This window comes from Lasioglossum baleicum, unplaced genomic scaffold (assembly GCF_051020765.1).
Source record: "Lasioglossum baleicum unplaced genomic scaffold, iyLasBale1 scaffold0523, whole genome shotgun sequence".
NCBI classification, from domain to species: Eukaryota; Metazoa; Arthropoda; class Insecta; order Hymenoptera; family Halictidae; genus Lasioglossum; species Lasioglossum baleicum.
The window spans coordinates 64063-85318 of NW_027469583.1; the positions used below are offsets into that span (position 1 = coordinate 64063).

At 29.3% G+C, this 21256-nt stretch overlaps 1 protein-coding gene and 1 pseudogene across 1 annotated transcript; both read left to right on the plus strand.

Moving 5' to 3' along the window:
- The first annotated feature begins 592 nt into the window (after positions 1–592).
- Positions 593–4420, plus strand: LOC143220240 (cytochrome c oxidase subunit 1 pseudogene; annotated as a pseudogene).
- Positions 4421–6423: 2003 nt separating this feature from the next.
- LOC143220241 (ATP synthase subunit a-like) lies at positions 6424–6903 on the plus strand (the record flags this gene model as incomplete). Its single annotated transcript, XM_076445930.1, is given in 1 exon segment — positions 6424–6903. A coding segment is annotated over 1 exon segment (480 nt), but the record flags the coding sequence as incomplete, so codon positions are not given.
- Positions 6904–21256: the final 14353 nt, after the last annotated feature.

Here is a 21256-nt window from a genome sequence, read left to right on the forward strand (position 1 = left end):
CGGCTCGCTTTAATATTCAAACAGTGAATTGAGGGGTTTATTGCCCATACTGTTGAGCGGATTAACTTCCGGAATTCCTGGATTGCCTCTGCGAATCACAGCATAGCTGAAACTATTGACTTAGCTGTTCGTCTCTCACAGAAGGTGCTAACGTTCTCGAAGGCTTTGAATCTCGATATTCTGATTCTTAAATGAATTTAAGGTGCCGTCACTAAATTGTGTACTATTTTGATTCTCTAAACATGAAGCTATACTCTCGATACGGCTGATTATCTTCTCGGTCGGTAAGGCATTGCGTCAAATGTTTGACTTTATGACTATTGTAACGTTCTTACACGGTGTAACGATCTATTTTAATATTCAATCCGCGAATCAAGGCATCTATCGCCAATGCGGTACATCGCATTTACTCCAGGAATATCTCGTTTGACTTTCTAAACCACAGGATGTTTGAAACTACTGACATAACCGTTTCAATGTCAAACAAAATGGAAACGTTCTCGAACGGTTTGACTCTTGATATTCTTACTCATACATGAATTTAAGGTGCCCGTCACTCAAATTTATACTCATTTGTATATCTGCACCCACGATGCAGCGGCTAATGTTCTCGGAAGGTAATGTATCTGGCAAAGAGCATGACGCTAAGACACTTGGAAACGTTCTCAAACGCTTTTACACTCTACTTTAATATTCATACCGTGATGGAAGGTGTCTACTGATAATACTGTCCAGCGCACTTACTCCTGATGTACCTGGTCTGACGCTCGGTGTCACTGGATAGGAGAAGCTGTTGTCATAGATGAGCGATTGTCAAAGAAGGTGGTAGCGTTCTGGAACGGTTTGCCTCTTGACCTTCTTATGCATACATGAAATTATGGTGCCGGTCACTACAATGTATACTTATTTGTTTCCGCTGACACTTAGCAATACACTCGCTGCAGCGAGTAGATTCTCGACAGGTATGGTAATTGATAAAACGTTTGATTTTATACCAACTGGTAACGATCTCAAACGGTTTCCGCTCTACTTTAATATTCGAACCGCGAATTAGGATATCCATGACGAACAGTGTATTGCGAAGTGACTCCCGTTATTCCTGGTTTGCCTATCGGAATAGCAGGATAGGTGAAGCTATTCGCTCAGCCTTTCGACTCACAAAGTGGCTGGAATCGATCTCGATCGGCTTAACCGTCGGTTTTTCTGTTGATACATTAAAATAAGGTGTCCGTCCGCTAAAATGTCTAGAAATTTGTTGCCGTTAGCGCTAAGAATGACACTCGCTAAAGCGGCTTATGTTCTAGGAAGGTAAAGTATTAGATAAAAGGAATTACTCTATAGCAATTGGTAATGTCCCCCGACCGATTGACCTTCTGCAATATGCGTAGCGTGAATTAGAGAGTCCATTGCCAATAATCTTCAGCGGACATACTCCTGGAATACCTGGTTTGACTCTCTGAACCACTAGATAGGTGAAGCAACTGACTTAATCCTTCGTCCCTCACAGAAGGTGGTAACGACTTCGAATGCTTTGACATTCGATCTTCTGATACTTACGCGAATTCAAGGTGCCGTCTCTAAAACGTATACTGATGTGTTTCTATAATCACGGAGTTATGCCCTCGATACCGCGGGATAGCGTCCCGGGGGATAAGGTCTTCGGTTAAACGACTGACTTTATAGCAATTGGCAATGATCTACAACGGTTTGACGGTGTGCTTTAATATTCAAACCATAAAATAAGGTGCCCATTAGCAACACTGTTCAGCGGATTTGCTACCGGAACACTTGGTTTGGCTCTCGGAATCGGAGGATGGGTGAATCTATTGACTTAGCCGTTCGCCTCTCACAGAATGTGGCATCGTTCCCATGCGATGTGACCATCGATCTCCTAATTCGAACATGAAGATAAAGTGCCCGTCACTAAAATGTATACTAATTCGTCCCACTGAACACCATGTAATACACCCGATACAGCGGGTTTGATCTTCGGTGTGTAATGTCTCCATTAAAACGTTTGACTTGATACCAATTGGCCGCACCCATTAACAGTTTAACGCTCTGTTTTAATATTCAAACCCTGACTTCATGTGTCTATTTCCTAAACTGAACAGGGCAATTACTCCAGGAATACATTGCATTGCTCTTGGAACCGCAGGAAAGATGAAGCTATTGACTTAGCTCGTCGACTCCCAAAGAAGGTGGTACCGCCTTCTAACCGTTCGACTATCCATTTTGCTATTTATGCATGAAAATGTGGTGCATGTCTGCTATCATGTCTAGTAACTTGTTTTAGTGAACATTAAGAATGACACTCGCTAAAGCGAGTTATGTTCAGGGAATGTAATGTATTTCTAATAAAATGACTCTATAGAAATTGGTAATGTTCTTCTGCGGATTGAACTTCTACTGTAATATTCGTAGCGTGAATTATGGTGTCCATAATTTTCGACTATAAACAACAATTTTCGACTATAAACTATAATTTTCGACTGTAAACTAAAATTTTCGACTGTAAACTATAATTAATTATCAAATTTATTTATATAAAATATTAATTTAAATATACCGATAGATTACGAATCAATAAGCTTAAATTTAGCTTATTTATATATGCAACAAAATTAACTCATTACAGAATATCAGTAGAGCAAATTTTCCTATTGTATATGCATCAAAATTAGCTCACCACAAAATGTCAGTAGAGCAAATTTTCATATTATATATGCAACAAAATTAGCTCACCACAATACTAGTCGAAAATATCAGTAGAGCAAATTTTCATATTATATATGCAACAAAATTAGCTCACCACAATATTAGTCGAAAATATCAGTAGAGCTAATTTTCATATTATATATGCAACAAAATTAGCTCAACACAATACTATTCGAAAATATCAGTACAGCAAATTTTCATATTATATATGCAACAAAACTAGCTCACCACAATACTAGTCGAAAATAAGCGTAAACCAAATTTTCATATTTGTACATTAAATATATATATATATATATATATATATATATATATATATATATATATATGTATAAATAATATGCCTGATAAAAGGATTATTTTGACAAAATATTTATGTAAAATTTATGTACTATTATTAATTATAAAAAATTTTAAATAATTTCAAAAATCATAGAATAATTTTAATTGATTAAATTAGATAAATTAATTTTAAACAATAAATCTATGCATTTTATATATTTAACTTTTATTTAATATATTTTCTTTATTATTATCGAATATTATTATTAAATGATTATTAACTAAAAATTTTATATTTATTATTGAATATAATATATTTATTAGATTAACGATTTTATTAATTAGGTATGTTTATTTATATTGTTATATAAAATTTATTATATTTCTATTTATAAATATAAATTTTTTTTTAAAAAATTTTCTTTAATTTTAATTTTAAATTTAATTTTTTAATATTATTTTTTTTAACATTCAATATTTTCATATCATTTATATTTAATATATTGTCAAAATATAATTAATTAATATATATATAATTTTAAATTTGCAATTTAATGTTTCTTAAACTATAATTTATTAAAAATTAATGTATTATGCCTGATAAAAGAAATGAATTGTAAATTTGTTAATAAAAGTTTAAAATTATTTAATACTAAAAATTTTAAGTTTATTAAAAAACTATTAATTTTCAAAATTAAAACTAAATTTTAATTTTAATTTTAATTAAATGATTACTATCAACAAATCATAAAGATATTGACATTCTTTATTTTATATTAGCTATATGATCTGGAGTAATTGGTTCTTCATTACGATTTTTAATTCGTGTAGAATTAAGAATTCCTGGGATATTTTTAAATAATAATCAATTATACAATTCTTTAATTACAAGACATGCATTTTTAATAATTTTTTTTATAGTAATACTTTTTTTAATTGGGGGATTTAGTAATTGATTAAATCCGTTAATATTCAGATCACCTGATATATCATTTCCTCGTATAAATAATATTAGATTTTGATTATTACCTCCTTCCTTATTATTATTATTAACTAGAAGAATTTTTAATTTTATATCTGGAACTGGTTGAACTGTTTATCCACCTTTATCTAATTATATTTTACATTCTTCTCCTTCCGTACATTTTACAATTTTTTCTTTACATATATCTGGTATTTCTTCACTTTTAGGAGCCATAAATTTTGTAACTACTATTACATTGATAAGAAATTTTAGTTTAGATTTAGATAAAATACCTTTATATTCTTTATCTGTTTTTATTACAATAATTTAATTATTATTATCTTTACCAGTATTAGGAGGAGCAATTATAATATTATTATTTGATCGTAATTTTAATACAGCTTTTCTGATTGTATAGGAGGAGGAGATCCTGTATTATATCAACATTTATTTTGATCTTTTGGTTATCCAGAACATTATATTTTATTTTTACCTGGTTTTGGATTAATTTCTCAAATTATTATAAATGAAAGAGGCACAGAAGAAGTATTTGGTAATTTAGGAATAATTTATGCAATATTAGGGATTGGATTTTTAGGTTTTATTGTTTGAGCTCGTCATATATTTACTATTGGATTAGATGTAGATACTCGTGCTTATTTTACATCAGCAACTATAGTTATTGATGTACCTACTGGAATTAAAGTTTTCAGTTGATTAGCATCTTATTATGGTACAAAATTTAAAATAAATAATTCTGTTATATGATCTTTAGGTTTTATTTTGTTATTTACAATTGGATGATTAACAGGAATTATATTACCTAATTCATCTATTGATATTATTTTACATGATACATATTATGTTGTTGCTCATTTTCATTGTGTTTTATCAATAGGAGCTGTTTTATCTATAATTTCAAGATTTATTTATTGATATCCTTTAATTACTGGTTTTATATTGAATAAAAAATGATTAGTTTATCAATTTATAATGATATTTATTGGAGTAAATTAAACGTTTTTTCCTCAATATTTTTTAGGTTTAATAGGAATAACTCGACGTTATTCTGATTATCCTGATTCTTATTATTGCTGAAATTTATTATCTTCAATTGGATAAATTATTTCATTAAATAGAATAATTTTTATAATATTTTTAATTTTAGAAAGTTTAATTTATAAACGTTTCTTATTATTAAAATTGTTTCAATCCCCTTTAGAATGATTAATAAATTATCCTCCATTAAATCATTCATTTAATGAATGTAATTTTAATCTTATTATTAAAAATGGCAGCATGAAATACATTTTTTTTTTCAAAATTCATATTCTTTTATTCTGATAATTTAATTTATTTTCATAATTTTATTATAATATTTATATTAATAATTATAGTTTTTACTTTATATTTAATTATTGATATTTTCAATAATAAATTTAATAATTTGTGTTTATTAACAAATCGTTTAATTCAAGTAATTTGAACAATTACTCCAATAATTATTTCATTATTTATTTGTTTTCCATCTCTAAAGATTTATATAATATTGATGAATTATTAAATCCTTTTTTTTCAATTAAATCAATTGGTCATCAATGAAATTGATTTATAAATATTCTGATTTTAATAATGTTGAATTTGATTCTTATATATTAATATATGAATCATTAAATCAATTTCGATTATTAGATACAGATAATCGAATAGTTATTCCTATAAAATTACCTTTACGTATATTAGTTACATCAACTGACGTAATTCATTCTTGAACTGTTCCATCATTAGGTGTTAAAATTGATGCAATTAAAGGACGAATTAATCAATTTAATTTATTTTGTTTAAGTGCTGGTTTATATTTTGGACAATGTTCTGAAATTTGTGGTATAAATCTATGAATAGCTATTACTGCTGAAAGAACATCTTCAACTAATTTTATAAAACGAATTAAAAATAAAATTTAATTTTAAAAAATTAGTTAAATTATAAATAACATTAAATTGTCAATTTAAAATTAATATTTTTTATTATTTTTTAATATTAAAATTCATTAAATATCGTAAATTTAAAAGAAATGATCTTTTAAATCAATTAGAGTAAAAATTACTTTCAATTAAATCCACAAATAAGACCGATTTTTTTATGTGAACTATATATTTTTATAATTCTTAATTTATTATATTTAATGATGAATTTAAATTACATATTAATTAATTTAAATTACAATAAAAAAAAATTAATTTTAATAAATGAATATTAATTTTATAAATTTACATGAAATATTTGATCCAATAATTGGAATAAATTATTTTAGTAATTTTATTTCTAATTGAATATTTACTTATTTTCATATTATATTTTATACAATTCTATTTAATAATTATTATATTATTATAAATTGAATTAATATTTTATTTGTTAAATTTATTAAATTGTTATAGAAATAATTTAATATAATTTTGAAGTATAATTCTAATATTATTATTTTTATAAATTTATTAATATATATATTTATTACTAATTTTATAGGATTAATTCCTTATGAATTTAATCCTGCAAGTCATTTATTATTTAATTTAATATTGTCATTAACATTATGAATAGCTTTAATTTAATATGTGATAATTAATTCTAACAAATTATTTTTTATTCATTTAGTACCTTTAAATTCACCTTTATATTTCATATATTTTATGGTAATTATTGAATTAGTTAGTAATATTATTCGTCCTTTTACTTTATCTATTCGATTATGTGCTAATTTAATTTCTGGTCATTTAATTTTAACATTATTAGAAAATTTTATCTTAAATTTTTTAATTTTAATTTTTATTTCTTTTTTAATTCAAAATATATTAATAATTTTAGAAATCTTTATATCATTTATTCAAGCTTATGTATTTTCAATATTAATAATTTTATATTATTCAGAATATTAAAAAATTATGGTAATAAATAATTGTCCTTATCATTCAGTTACATTAAGAACTTGACCTTCATTAATATCATTAAAATTAATAAATTTAGTAATTGAACTAATTAATTTAATATATATTGATTTTAATTATCAATTATTAATAATAATTTTTAATATAAGCTTAATTTTTATTTTATGAATACGAGATATTATTCGTGAATGAACTTATCATGGATGTCATACAAATTATGTAATAAATTTTTTAAAATTAAGTAAAATTTTATTTATTATATCTGAATTTTTTTTTATTTCTTTTTTTTGAAGATATTTTCATATATATATATTTCTTCTTCAATTGAAATTATAAACATATGACCACCTAAAGGTATTATTATATTTAATTATTTAGAAATTGTATTATTAAGTTCAATTGTTTTAATTTATACAGGATTTACTATTTCAATGAGTTATATTTATATATTAAAATATAACAAAAAAAATCAATTATATATTTAATTTATACCCTAATTATAGGTTTATTAATTATAATAATTCAATTATTTGATTATATTTATTCATATTTTACAATTAATGATAGAATTTTTGGTTCATTATATTTTTTAATAACAGGATATCATGGATTTCATGTATTAATTGGTTTAATTATATTATTTTATACATTTTAACGATTAAAATTTAATCATTTTTCAAAATCTGATCGTATTATCTTTGAATTTTCAATTTGATATTGACATTTTGTAGATTTAATTTGATTATTTTTATATTTGAATTTATATTTATTAGTTTTAATTTTTCTATATATATATATAGTATAAAAATATATTTAATTTCCAATTAAATAATCATTATAAAATTAATATATATATAATATTTATAAAAATAAATTTTATTTATTTATATTTATTATTAATATTAATTTCATTAATTTTATTTTTAATTAATTTTTTATTATCAGTAATATTTAAATATAAATTAGATAAAAACTTATCATTTGAATGTGGATTTAATATAATTTCTAAAACTATTTTACCTTGTTCTTTTCCATTTTATTTAATATCATTAATATTCTTAACTTTTGATGCTGAAATTATTTTATTAATACCAAATATTTTTAAATTAAATGATACAAATTGTTATATAGAATTATTAATTTCTTTTTTATTAATTATTTTATTAATTGAACGCATAAATGAATATTTTAATTGATTATATTAATAACATAATTTAAATAGTTCAATAAAAACTATTGATTCGTGAAATCGAAGGTATAATAATTATATTAAATTAAAAATTTTTTTTAAATATATTTAAAAAAATTAAAAATTTTCCTTAATATTTTCAACATTATACTCTTTATTATAAGCTATTTAAATTTAAAGAAATAAAATAAATAAAGCTTCTAACTTTATAATTTAATATTAGTAATATTATTATTTATTTTTTTACAATAATTTAATTGAAACCTGTAGGGTTAATTAAAGAACTAGATTTTTTGTGTTTGAATAATTATACTTGAATCACTTGCGTACAACGTGGTCGCCGGTCGTTGCTCAACTGTGTGCACCAATGTCATTCACTCACGCACACACCCACACACACCGAGAAACCAAAGAATTAGCGTCGCCATACTTCGTACGTAGGCACGAAGATATTACGCACGATTTTCAACACTCCCCCTTATCTGCGTGCCGAAGAATCGGTTATCTACAACCAAAACTAATCTAACTAGTTTAACAATTTCACACAATGCACATGTCTGTCTTTAGTGAGAGACTTAGTAAGCATATCTGCTGGCATTGAATAGGTATTTAAATATCCTATTTCTATGTCTACACGCTCCTGCGCATCTCCTGAAAAATGGTATCTTATGCTAATATGTTTGGTTATCCTATTTTATTCGCGTAGCATTCTTTATTAATTCATAAGTTTTCATACGGTCTAGCAGGTTTCTCATATAAATGATTTCTTTGGTTAGTTCAGATAATGCCATATACTCCGCCTCCAGTGTAGAAAGAGCTACAGACTTTACAGATTTCCAACTAACCCGACCTCCTGCGATACATATTACACATCCTGTACATGATCGCCTATCAGTATTATCCTCTGCCCAATCAGAATCTATATAACCAATCAGCGACTTTTCGGACATAGATTACTTTATACCGTGATCCATTGTACCCTTTAAATATCGCAGCACATGTATCGCCATTTTCCAGTGAGTTTGCTTAGAATTTACACAAAAACGACTGAGTAAGTTTGTTGCAAACGCTATGTCGGGCCGCGTCGCGTTTGACAGATAATTTAAACATACTATTAATTCTCTGTACGGCTCACTTAATTTTTCGTCCTTACATGTTTTCGTTTCTTCTTCGAGTCTGGCGAAGTCCATATTTTGTTCCATTGGTGTACCCATACGATTAGAATCCGCCATCCCAATCCTCTCTAATGCATCCTGAATATACATTCTTTGGCTTATTTTGATGTCTCCAACTGCGTTCCGGACCACACGCATACCTAAAATGTCTTTAATGTAGCCTATATCTCTTATTTTAAACTTTACCTTTAACGCGTTCTTTATTTCATTTATAGTCATTGGATTAGCTGACGCGATTAATAAATCATCAACATATACTATAATTATTGAATCGTTCCCTTCATTAGTATCTACATACACTCACGGGTTTACAGCGGTTCTCTTAATCTTTAATTTCGTCAAGTAATCGTACAGCTTGTGATACTACTCACGTCCAGCTTGCTTCAGTCCGTACAATAGTTTTTCAAATTTACAGACCATTTTCGTTTGGTCACTCTCAACAAACGTTGGGGGCTGCTCCATGTATATTTCATCCTTCAAGTCCCCTTGTATATATGCAGTCGTCTCATCCATTTGGTGAACCTGCATTCCTCTCACTGCACTAGATTCTACCAAAGTACGTATTGTGTCCAATCTGGCAACTGGTGCAAACATTTCGTCAATGTCCACACCTGCAATCTGTTGATCCTCTCTCGCTACCAACCTGGCCTTGTACTTGTCGATGGACCCGTCTTGGTGTCGGTTAACCTTAGCACCCATTTACATTTTAACATATCTTTACCTGTCAGCCTATCTACCAAAGTCCATGTGTTGTTCTCTTGTAGCGCGTCGAATTCGTTCGACATCGCCTCTAGTCAGTAGATCTGATCTGGACCATCCATTGCTTCTTTGATTGTCGTCGGCTCCACTCGAGGTTGGTTTTCGATTTCTGCAGTGGAAAATAACTTCCGGGGTCTGCGTCTTCTTCCCGTTCTTTCCAGTCTTGGACGACCAGGACCTTTTTTTCTGAGCAATTTGTGGATCGACTTGCCTGGGTTCTTCTTCAAGTTCATGTCGTCCAGACTCCGCTGCTTCATGAACGTCATCTTCTTTTTCTAGTTCTTTTTGTTTTGTTGTGAGATCAATAGGAGCATCAAATAAATGCATTTTGTCTTCGCTTGGAGAATTATTCCAACTTTCTATGATTCGTACAGCTCGTCTGTTAATTACTCTGCGGGTTCCTTTTTCCCATAGTCTGTACGCTTTGGTACCGTTTGAGTATCCAACCAGGATGTACCCTTTTCCTTTCATTTCAAATTTGCTTCTAGTTTTCCCCTTTTCTACAGCAATGACTTTGGTACCAAACCTCCTCAAGGAACCTATACAGGGCTTTCGTCCTGTCCAGATTTCATAGGGTGTAGCCTCGACATTTGCCTTTGTTGGACAACGATTTCTGATAAAGGCTGCAGCATTAATAGCCGCTGCCCATAACGACATAGGTGCTCTGGCCTGTGCTAACATGCACCGGGCCATTTCTACCAAAGTACGATTGGCTCTTTCGGATACCTGATTCAGCTGTGGAGTGAACGCCACTGTTAATTGTCTCGATGTTCCTTCTTGCTTCAGGAACTCGTTGAATTCGTGTGACAGGTATTCTCTGCCATTATCTGTCCTTAACCATCTTATTTACTTACCTGTCAATTTCTCCATATGTGCCTAGTATTCTCTGAATGCATGTAAAACCTCAGATAGCGACTTCAATGTTTTAATTTGAATATAACGACTCTTATCATCAATGAACGTTATAAAGTATCGGGCTCCCCCTACAGACTCAGTGCTGAATGAGCCGCAAATATCGCAGTGCACGAGTCCTAAAACTTCATTCTCTCTATTTTTAGTCGATCTGTAATGTAATTGGTTTATTTTTGCGTTGACACATACCTCGCACACCAAATTTTCATTTTGTAATTTTTCGTTTATACCATTTGCCATATTGTTCCTTTTCAATTTGTGTACATCACCGAAATTCAGATGCCCTAGTCTATTGTGGAATTTCATTAGTGGGTTACTTTGTTCCGTCTGGTACATTGCACCGTGCTTCGTATTTTCCTCCATTATGTACAACCCAGCTCGTTCTTTAGCACTCATTGCAATGCTGCCATCAGAACGTCTCACTATGGCACCACCTTTGTAGAATGTCACTTTGTACCCGTTCTTAACAACCTGGGAAACCGACAGTAAATTATTCTTGAAATTTGGCACTAATACTACCACTTGTAATTTTACTTGGTTCCAATTATCAGTTGGCGTTTTCACTTCAATGTTTATTTGTCCTTTTTCTGTTGAATCCACTTTCTCGTCCGTTGCAGTATATATCTCTGTTCGGTGTTCATTTATGCTGTTAAATTTCTGTTCTAAATTGATAATGTGTGTAGTTGCACCACTGTCCACGTACCAAATTTTTGAATTCTGCCTGGAGTTGAATAGGGCCTTTGCTAACTTTGCGTCCTCTGTTTTATTTACTTGGCTTCTCTTGTTTTCAGCATTGTTATTTCTGGAATAGCATTCTTTTGCGCGATGCCCATATTTATTGCATAAGTTGCAATTTCCATTGAACGTAGCACGCTTGCGATTATTTTCTAAATCTTTTCCATTGAAAGGTGGAAGATATGTCGTTTACGTCATAAACGCACTATTTTGTGGATCTTCCGTTTCATCATCGTGATTTTCTACTCTTCTGGCTTCCTTTTCTATTAGTTTTATTTTGAGTCTTTCGAGGGTAGGAAGCTCGTCACGTGTTTCGATAGCAATCGCAATGTTTTCATACTCGTTCGGTAAGGACTCAAGCAACATTATTGACGCTAGGTCGTCGGGGATATTTACCCCACTTCTCCCAACCGTTCTAGTTTTTTGTGGAAAGAATTCGAATGTTGCGTCTTCGATTGGTGCGCGTCGTTTTTTATTCCATTTAATTCTCTATGTATTGCAGCTCTTCTTACCGGACCTTTTGATCGATGAACTCGTTCCAAATTTTGCCATGCCTCGTTTGATGTTTCTGCCCACTTTGCATGTTTCAGTTGATTTTCTTCCACGCGTAACAGTATCAAGGCCAACGCTTTTTCGTCCTTTTTTGACCAGTCTCGTTCATTTTCCACAGTTTTTACTTCTGTTCCATTTGTATACCGCCATAATTCATTATACACTAACAGGCTTCGTAGTTGAATCTTCCAGGATTCGTAATTTTCCTCTCCTCGCTTTCAGATTTGATTCGGATTTATTCTGACCACGTGGCGCCGCTATTTCTCACAGCAATTTTTAACTATTTTAATTACTCACACTCGCTACTATGTTGCTGGAGCTCCCCTGGGCCCATAACCTGTTAGGTTAATTTAAGAACTAGACTATTTGTGTTTGAATAATTATACTTGAATCACTTGCGTACAACGTGGTCGCTGGTCCAATTTTTTGAATAGTTTATAAAAAATATTATATTTTCAATATAAAGATGTTTATTATTTAAATTATAAAAATTAAATTTATAGAAATATATAAAATTTATATTTGAATTCGACTTAAAAATTTGATTTTTAAAATCTTATATATATATATATATACATATATATATATATATATTTAATTAAGTAAATGATAACTTAATTAAAAAGGTAATAATAAAAATATAAAAATCTTTTATTTGGATAAATATAAATTATTCCATTATAAAATTTTAAATTTTGATTATTATTTATATAGTGAATATAACTTCCAACACATAAATATTAAAGATTTAAATATTGCATGAATAAATAAATGTATAAATGCTAAGTCTTTTAAATTTAAAGATAAAATTCTTATTATAAAACTTAATTGACATAAAGTTGAATATGTAGCAATTTTTTAAAAATCTAATTCAAAATTTGCAGAAATACCTGAATATAATATTGTTAATCCAGAAATTAATAAAATAAAATTTTTATAATTTATTTCTAATAATTCTAAATATCGAAATATTAAATATACACCTGCTGTTACTAATGTAGAAGAATGAGCTAAAGATGAAACTGGTGTTGGACCTATTATAGCTGTTGGTAATCATGTACAAAATGGAATTTGTGTTCTTTTAGTAAAAATTATTATAATAAATAAAATTATTATCAAATTATTAATTTTATATAATAATAAATTTCATCTACCAAATATTATTATAGACATTAATATTAATAAAGAACAATCACCTAAACGATTTAAAATAATTGAAAATATTCCTGAATTAAAGATTTATATTTTGATAATATATAATTAAACAATAAGAAATTAAACTTAATCCATTTCAACCAATTGTAATACTTAATATACTAAAACTAATAATTAAAAAATATATACAAGTTAAAAATAATATTATTAAATTAAAAAATCGTTTCATTAAAAAGTTTCCTAAATTTATATAACTAACTCTATAGAATAAAGTTATTGATGTAATGAATGATGCTAAAAATAAAAATAATATTCTTTTTGAATCTAAATAAGCAATAAAATTAAATTTTATAGAATTTAATCTAAAAATATTTCATTCTATAATAATAATATTATTAAATAATAAATAATAAAAATTTAGAATTGAAAAAAATAAACTTAAAAAAAATTAATAAATTCTATAAATATTTAATTTAATAATAATTTTAAATTAATATTCATTAATAAAATTAATTTTGAAAATTATTGTCTTATAATTATTCAAATCTAAATTCAAATTTAATTAAATACAAAAATATTTAAAGGAATTCAATGCATTATAAAAGTAAAATAATTCATTAATTTACCATTATATAAGTTAAATTTAAAATAATATTTACCACGATTAATAAACGAAAATAAATAAATTGAATAAATAAATCTTAATAAACAATATAATAATAATACTAATAATAAAATTTTATATTGCTAAATTAAACTTATTAATAAAAAATTTCTCTAACCGAATTTGTTGAAAAAGGAGCTGATCTATTTGAAGAACATAATATAAATCGTATTAAAGATATTGAAGGCATTGAATTACTTAATCCATTATTTATTATTAATAAACGTCTATTTGTTTGTTCATAAATTATTTGAATTAAATAAAATAATCCAAATTGCCTTAATCCATGAGAAATTATTATTAAATACTTACCATAAATACCTAATTTGGTAAAAGTTATTATTCCTATTAATATTAATCCTATATGAATAATAGATGATATAGCAACAATTAATTTTATATCTAATTGACGTAAACATATAATTCGTAAAATTAATATGCCTAAAATTCAAATAATTATAATATAATTATTTATTTAAAGAAAAAAAATGTTTAAAAATACATATTAATCTTAATAATCCATAGCTTCCTAATTTTAATATAATTGATGCTAAAATTATTGAACCATAAAAAGTGCTTCAACATGAGCTTTTAATAATCAAGTATTTATTATGTATATAGGAACTTTAACTAGAAATGATAATAATATATAAATAAATATAAATATTGAAATATAATAATAAGTTAATTCTATTAATTTAAAGTCTAAATTACTATTTTTTATAGATAAATATAAAATAATAAACAATAAATGTAAAGAAAAAAAAAATGTATAAAATAGTGAATAAAATCATGCTAAAATTCGATATACAGAACAGCCTCAATTCATTATCAAATAATTATTAATAATCTAGCTTCTACAATTAAATAAAAAAATAAGTTATTTAAAGCAAGAAAAAATAAAAATATAAATATTATTATTATATAATTAATAAATAAAGATAATTTGTTTCCTTTATTTAAGTTTATAATAATTAATGAAAAAATTCATAAAGTTAAAATTAATAAATTAAAAAAATAAAATCACAATCTCAAATTTATAATAATGAATCTTAAATCTAATCAATTTAATTTTATTATTATAAAAAAAAAATAATTAAAAAGAATGAATTAGAAGTTAAATTTAAATTAATTTTATATAAAAAATATATATTAGTTCTAAATATCAGTAATTCATTCATTAAAAAATTTTAATTAATTAATCTAATTAATTTAATTTTTTGATGTCCATATATATAATTTAATCTTACGATTAATGATAATCGTAAAATTTCTTCTCCTACTGAATAAATTAACAGTTTGATCCTCGATCTTATAAATAATACATGAAATTATGGTGCCCATCATTAATATGTATACAAATGTGTTTCTCTGAACACAAATTTATACTCCCGATGCGGCGGGACGAATCGACGGGACGTAAGGATTCTGTAAAAGGTTGGACTCTACACCAATTGGCACCGTCCTACAGAGGCTTGACGTCCAGGTTAATATTCAATCCCTGAATTAATGTGTTTATTTCGAATAATGTATGGGGCATTTACTCCCAGATTAGCTGGTTTGCCTATCTGAATCCCAGAATAAGTGAAGCTATAGACTTAGCCATTCGACCTTCAAAGATGGTGGTAACTTTCGCACACTCAGTCTTTTGTTTCATACATAAAATTAAGGTGATCGTCACTAAAATGTATATTAATTCGTTCCCTTCAACACGCTGCTGTACTGCCGATACAGCGGGCTACGTTTTCGGAGGGTACGGTCTTCGGTGAAGAGTTTGAATCTAGACCAATTGTTGACGTTCTCCTACGATTTGATGCTCGATCCTCTTATTCATACCTGAAATTAAGGAGCCCGCTACTAGAATATAAACTAATTTGTAACTCTGATCGCGAAGGTATACTCTCAATGCAGCGGGTTAGTTTTTCGAAGGGTAAGGTTGTCAGTAAAACGTTTGACATTATACCAATTGGTAACGCTCTCAATCAGTTTGACGCTCTATATTAATATGCAAACTGCGAAATAAGTCGTCTATTCCCAATTTTGTTTAGATTACTTACTTCTTGGTTTTTCTGGGATGACTCTCGGAATGACGGGATAGGTGAAGTTATTCACTTGGCCGTTCCACTCTCAATGGTGTCGGTAATGTTCATGATAAGTCTGTGTCCCGATCTTCTAATGCGTACACGAAATTAAGGTGCCCGTCACTAAAATGTCTACTTATTTGCTTCTCGGAACACGGAGTAATGCCCTCAATAATGCGGGATTGCTTCTCAGAAGAAATGTCCTAAGGTAAAAAGTTAGACTGTAAATGAACGGGTAAAGTTCTACCATGGCTTGACCTCATGCTATAATATTCGAACAGTGAATGATGGTACGGCAGATCGAGCAACATTACTGTATGGTCTCCGTTAATTTCTTAAGGCATCATTTTGAACCGCAAGCAATTCTTTCTCATTTTTATATTTATATACAAATACTGCAATTTACTGTTATGGTCAGTACAATTTGTTTCGAAATTGTCCACTGTTAGATGAAAAAATTGTATTTCCGAATACAAGTGACTTTGGAACTAGTTCAGTGCACGTTTTTGACATTGTTTTGTTAAACTTATTGTTATTTTACATGATTGTCTGTATTCGTACCTACGCTTCCGGAGCGACACGAATGGACTGGAGTTGCAGTTGCCTTCGGTATGTCGGAAAAGCACTGCTGGACGGTCTTCGTCAATTTCATTAACTCTGATTTGGTTCCGTATGGATTTCATCCCAGTCTTCCATTTATATATACATTCTGAAATTTTTTCTTCGGATATCTTCGGTTTCTTCCATAATTTGCAGTTTGTAATTCAAAAACTTGTATTTCTTAGTAAAGGTGTCCTTGAAAATAGTTGAGTGTACGATTATATCATTATTTTGTTACACTTATGGTTATTGTATATGATTATCTGTATACGTACCTACGCTTCCAGAGCGACATGCCAGGAGCGGGCAAGTAGTTGCGTACGGTAGATAGGCGCGAGTCTACTATATGCTACTGGTTAATTTCTTTAGCCTTGATATTGTACCGTATTCACTCTTTCGCTGTTTCCTATTTAATTCGACATACTGTAATTCACTGTTATAATATTTTCGATTCTTTTCAAGATTTAATATTTTTAACATCAGAAATTGTATTTTATAGGAAAAGTGTCCTTGGAAATAGTTGAGTGCACGTTTATGAAAATATTTCGATAAATTTGTTGTTATTTTATATGATAGTCTGTAAATGTACTTACGTTTCCGGAGATACACGGCTGGACTGGTCTTGTAGGTGCGTACGGCAGATCGGAGTGGCATATTGCATGACATTCTCTAATTTCTGTAACCATGATTTTACTCCGTATGACTTTCTTACCAATTTTTTCATTTATATATTCATTGTGTTATTTACTGTTATGATATTTTCGATTTACTTCGAAATTTTCAATTCTTATTTTAAGAAATTGTATGTCTTAGTAAAGGTGACTTTGGAATCAGTTCTGAGTACGTCTGTGACAATATTATGTTACATTCTTTCTATTTTATATGATACATTGTATACGTCCCTACGGTTCGGGCGCGGTGCGGTTGTATTGATCTTGTAGTTAAGTACGGCAGATTGAAGCAGCATACTGGATTGTCCTCGTTAATTTCTGTAACCCATGAATTTAAAATGTATGCATTCATTCCTAATTTGTCCATTTATTTTATACTTTCTTTAATTTACTGCAATAATATTTTAGATTTCTTTTTTATAATTTTCAATTTCTATTGTAAGAAATTGTATTTCCTGGTAAAACTGCCTCTGGAAATAGGTGAGTGTACGCTTATGACATCATTTTGTTTAACTAACTGTTATTGGGTATGATCGTCCGTATACGTACCTATGCTGACGGAACAACACGCCTGGAGTGCACTTGTAGTTGCGTTCGGTACATCGTAGCGACACTGCTGTATGATTATCGTTAATTTCCCCAACCTCGATATTGTATCGTATGCATTTTTTCCCATTTTTCCATTTGTTTGTACAAACTGTAATGTAGTGATATGATATTTTCGATATTTTTCGCATTATTCAATTTGCATTTTAGAAAATTGTATTTCTTAGTAAAAGTGCCTTTCGGAATTAATTGTGTGAACGCTAGTGACAATATTGTGTTAAATTCTTTGTTATCTTATATGATTGTCTGAATACGTATCTATGCTTCCTGAGCGTCACGAATAGAGTGGTCTTCCTGTTTCATTCGGCATATCGGTGCGGCACGACTGCATGATCTTCGATAATTTATCTATCCATGATACTCTACCGTATGCACTGTTTCCCAGTCTTCCATTTATTTATACATGCTGCAACTTACTGTTGTGATATGATTTTCAATTTGTTCCAAAATTTTCCACTTTTATTAAAAAGAATTTGTTTACTACTAAAAGTGTCATTGGAACTTGTTGAGTCTACGTTAGTGGCAGTATTTAGTTAAATATAATGATATTTCACATGATTGTCTGTTTACGTCGCTACGCTGTTTGCGCGACACAACTGGCGAGGTCTTGTTGTAGCGTCCGACAGAACGGTGCGACGGTGCTATATGGTCCTCGTTAAATCCGTTATCCATAATGTTGTACCGTATGCAATCTTCCGCAGTCTTCTATTTATCCCTGCATGATTCTTTCACAGCTTCGTATTTATTTCAGCATTCTGTAATTTAATGTTATGATGTTCAGGTTTTCTTTTTCTTAAATCTGCAGCTTCTTATATAGAAAATTGTGTTTCATAGAAAAAGAGTCCTTGGAATTAGTGGACTGCACAATTATGACAATATTTTGTGAAACCTATTCGTTATTTTATACGCGTGTCACTATACGAACCTACACATCCGATCGACACGGCTGGAGTGGTCTTGTCGTTGCGTACGTAAGATGCGACATATTTCATGGTCATCATTAATTCCTTTAACCATAATATTGTATCGTACGCATTCCTTAGCAGTTTTCAATTTATTTACAAATACAGTGATTTACTGTTATGATATTTTCCATTTTCTTCGAAATTTATAAGTTTTATTTTAAAAAATGCATTTTTTCAGGAACAGTGCCGCGTGAATTAGAGGAGTTCACTTCTATGACAATATGTTGCAAAACACATTGCTATTTGATATCACTGTCCGTATACGTACCTACGTTTTCCGAGCGACAGGAGTGGAGTGGCTTTGCAGTTGCGTACGGCAGAACGGAGCGAAACTACTGGATGGTCTTCGATAATGTTTTTAACCTTGATATTGTACAGTAAGAATTTTTTCCCAGTTTTTCATTTATTTGTGCATACTGTAAGTTGCTGCTGAAGGTCTTGAATAAAATCGGAGATATCATAACAGTAGATCACAGAATGTAGTAATAAATAGTGAACATCGAAAGAATGCATTCGGCACAATATCATGGTTAGAGAAATTAACGAAGATAATACGTAGTGTCGGTCCGATATGGCGAACGCACCTGCAAGACCATAACAGGCGCGTCGCTCTGGAGGCGTATGTACGTGTAAAGACAATCATGTAAAATAACAATAAGGTTAACATAATATTATCATAATCATAGACTCAACTAACTCAAAAGACAATATTATTACGGAATACAACTCTCATAATTGAAAATTTACAATATTGAGAAAAAATCTAAAATATGAAAGCAGTAAATAACTGTATGATTAAATAAATGGATCATCGGGATTAAATGCTTACCATACAGAATTGAGTTTAACGAAATTAACAACGACTCTCCAGTTGTGCCGCTTCGATCTGTCGTACGCCAATACAGGACATCACCATTAGTGTCTCTTCGGCAGCGAAGGTACGTACACAGACAATCATATTAAATACGAATAAGATCAACATAATAATGTCATAAACGTAGACACAACAAATTCCAATGATGGTTTTACTATCAAACTCAATTTTTTCAACGAAAAATAGAAAAATCGAAGAAAATCGAAAATATCGTAACAGTTTGTGACAGTATATGTAAATAAATGCAGACTGGAAAAAATGCATGCGGTACAATATCTAGGATAGAGAAATTAGCGAAGATCTCACAGTACTGCTGCTTTGCTCTGCCGTGCGCAACTACAGGACATCTCCAGTCGTGTTACACTGGTACCGTACAATCGAATAGAGGCAATCATATAAAATAAGAATAAGTCTATCGGAAGAATGCCATAAACGAATACTCGATTAATTCCAAAGACACTGTTACTGGGAAATACAATTTCTTAAAATTAAAATTGAAAATTACCAAAAAAAATCGAAAATATCACAACAGTAAATTGCAGTATGCATAAGTAAATGGAAAACTGAGAAAAAATGTATGAGGTACAATATCAGGGTTAAATAAATTAACGAAGACCATCGAGTAGTGCCGCTCCGATCACGTGAACGCAACTACAGCATAATTCCAGCCGTGTCGTGCAGGAACCGTAGGTACGTATACAGACAACCGTACAAAATATCAATATGTATAACAAAATATTGGCATAAACGTACACTCAACTATTTCCAGGTAGAATTTAACTATGAAATACAATTTTTGAAATTACCAATTGAAATTTTGGAAGAAATCGAGAATAACAAAACAGTAAAGAACGATATGTAGAATTAAACAGAAAAGCGATCAAAATGCTTGCGTTACGGTACAACGATAAAAGAAATTAGCGAGGACCAGCCAGTATTGTCGCTCCGACCTACCGAACACAACGGCAAGTCTACTTTTGTCTTGTCGCACCGGACGCATAAGTACGCATAGAGGCAATCATATAAAACAACAATATGATTAGCAAAATATTGTCATAAACGTACACACACATATAATGCCCAGGGCACATTTACTGAGAAATACAATTTTTGATCTTCACAATTGGATATTTGGAAGAAAATCGGAAATAAATTACGTGTAAGTTGCAGTATGTAGAAATAAATAGATAACTACGAAAGGTGAATACGGTACAATATCATGGTTAAAGAAGTTAACGTAGATCATACTCTAGTTTCGCCCCGATCTACCGAACGTCAATACAGGATCCCTACAGCCGTATCGCTCCGACAGTGTAGTTACTTATACAGACAATCATATGAAATAACAATATTTTTAACAAGATAATGTCATGAACGTACACTCAACTAATTTCAAAGGCACTTTT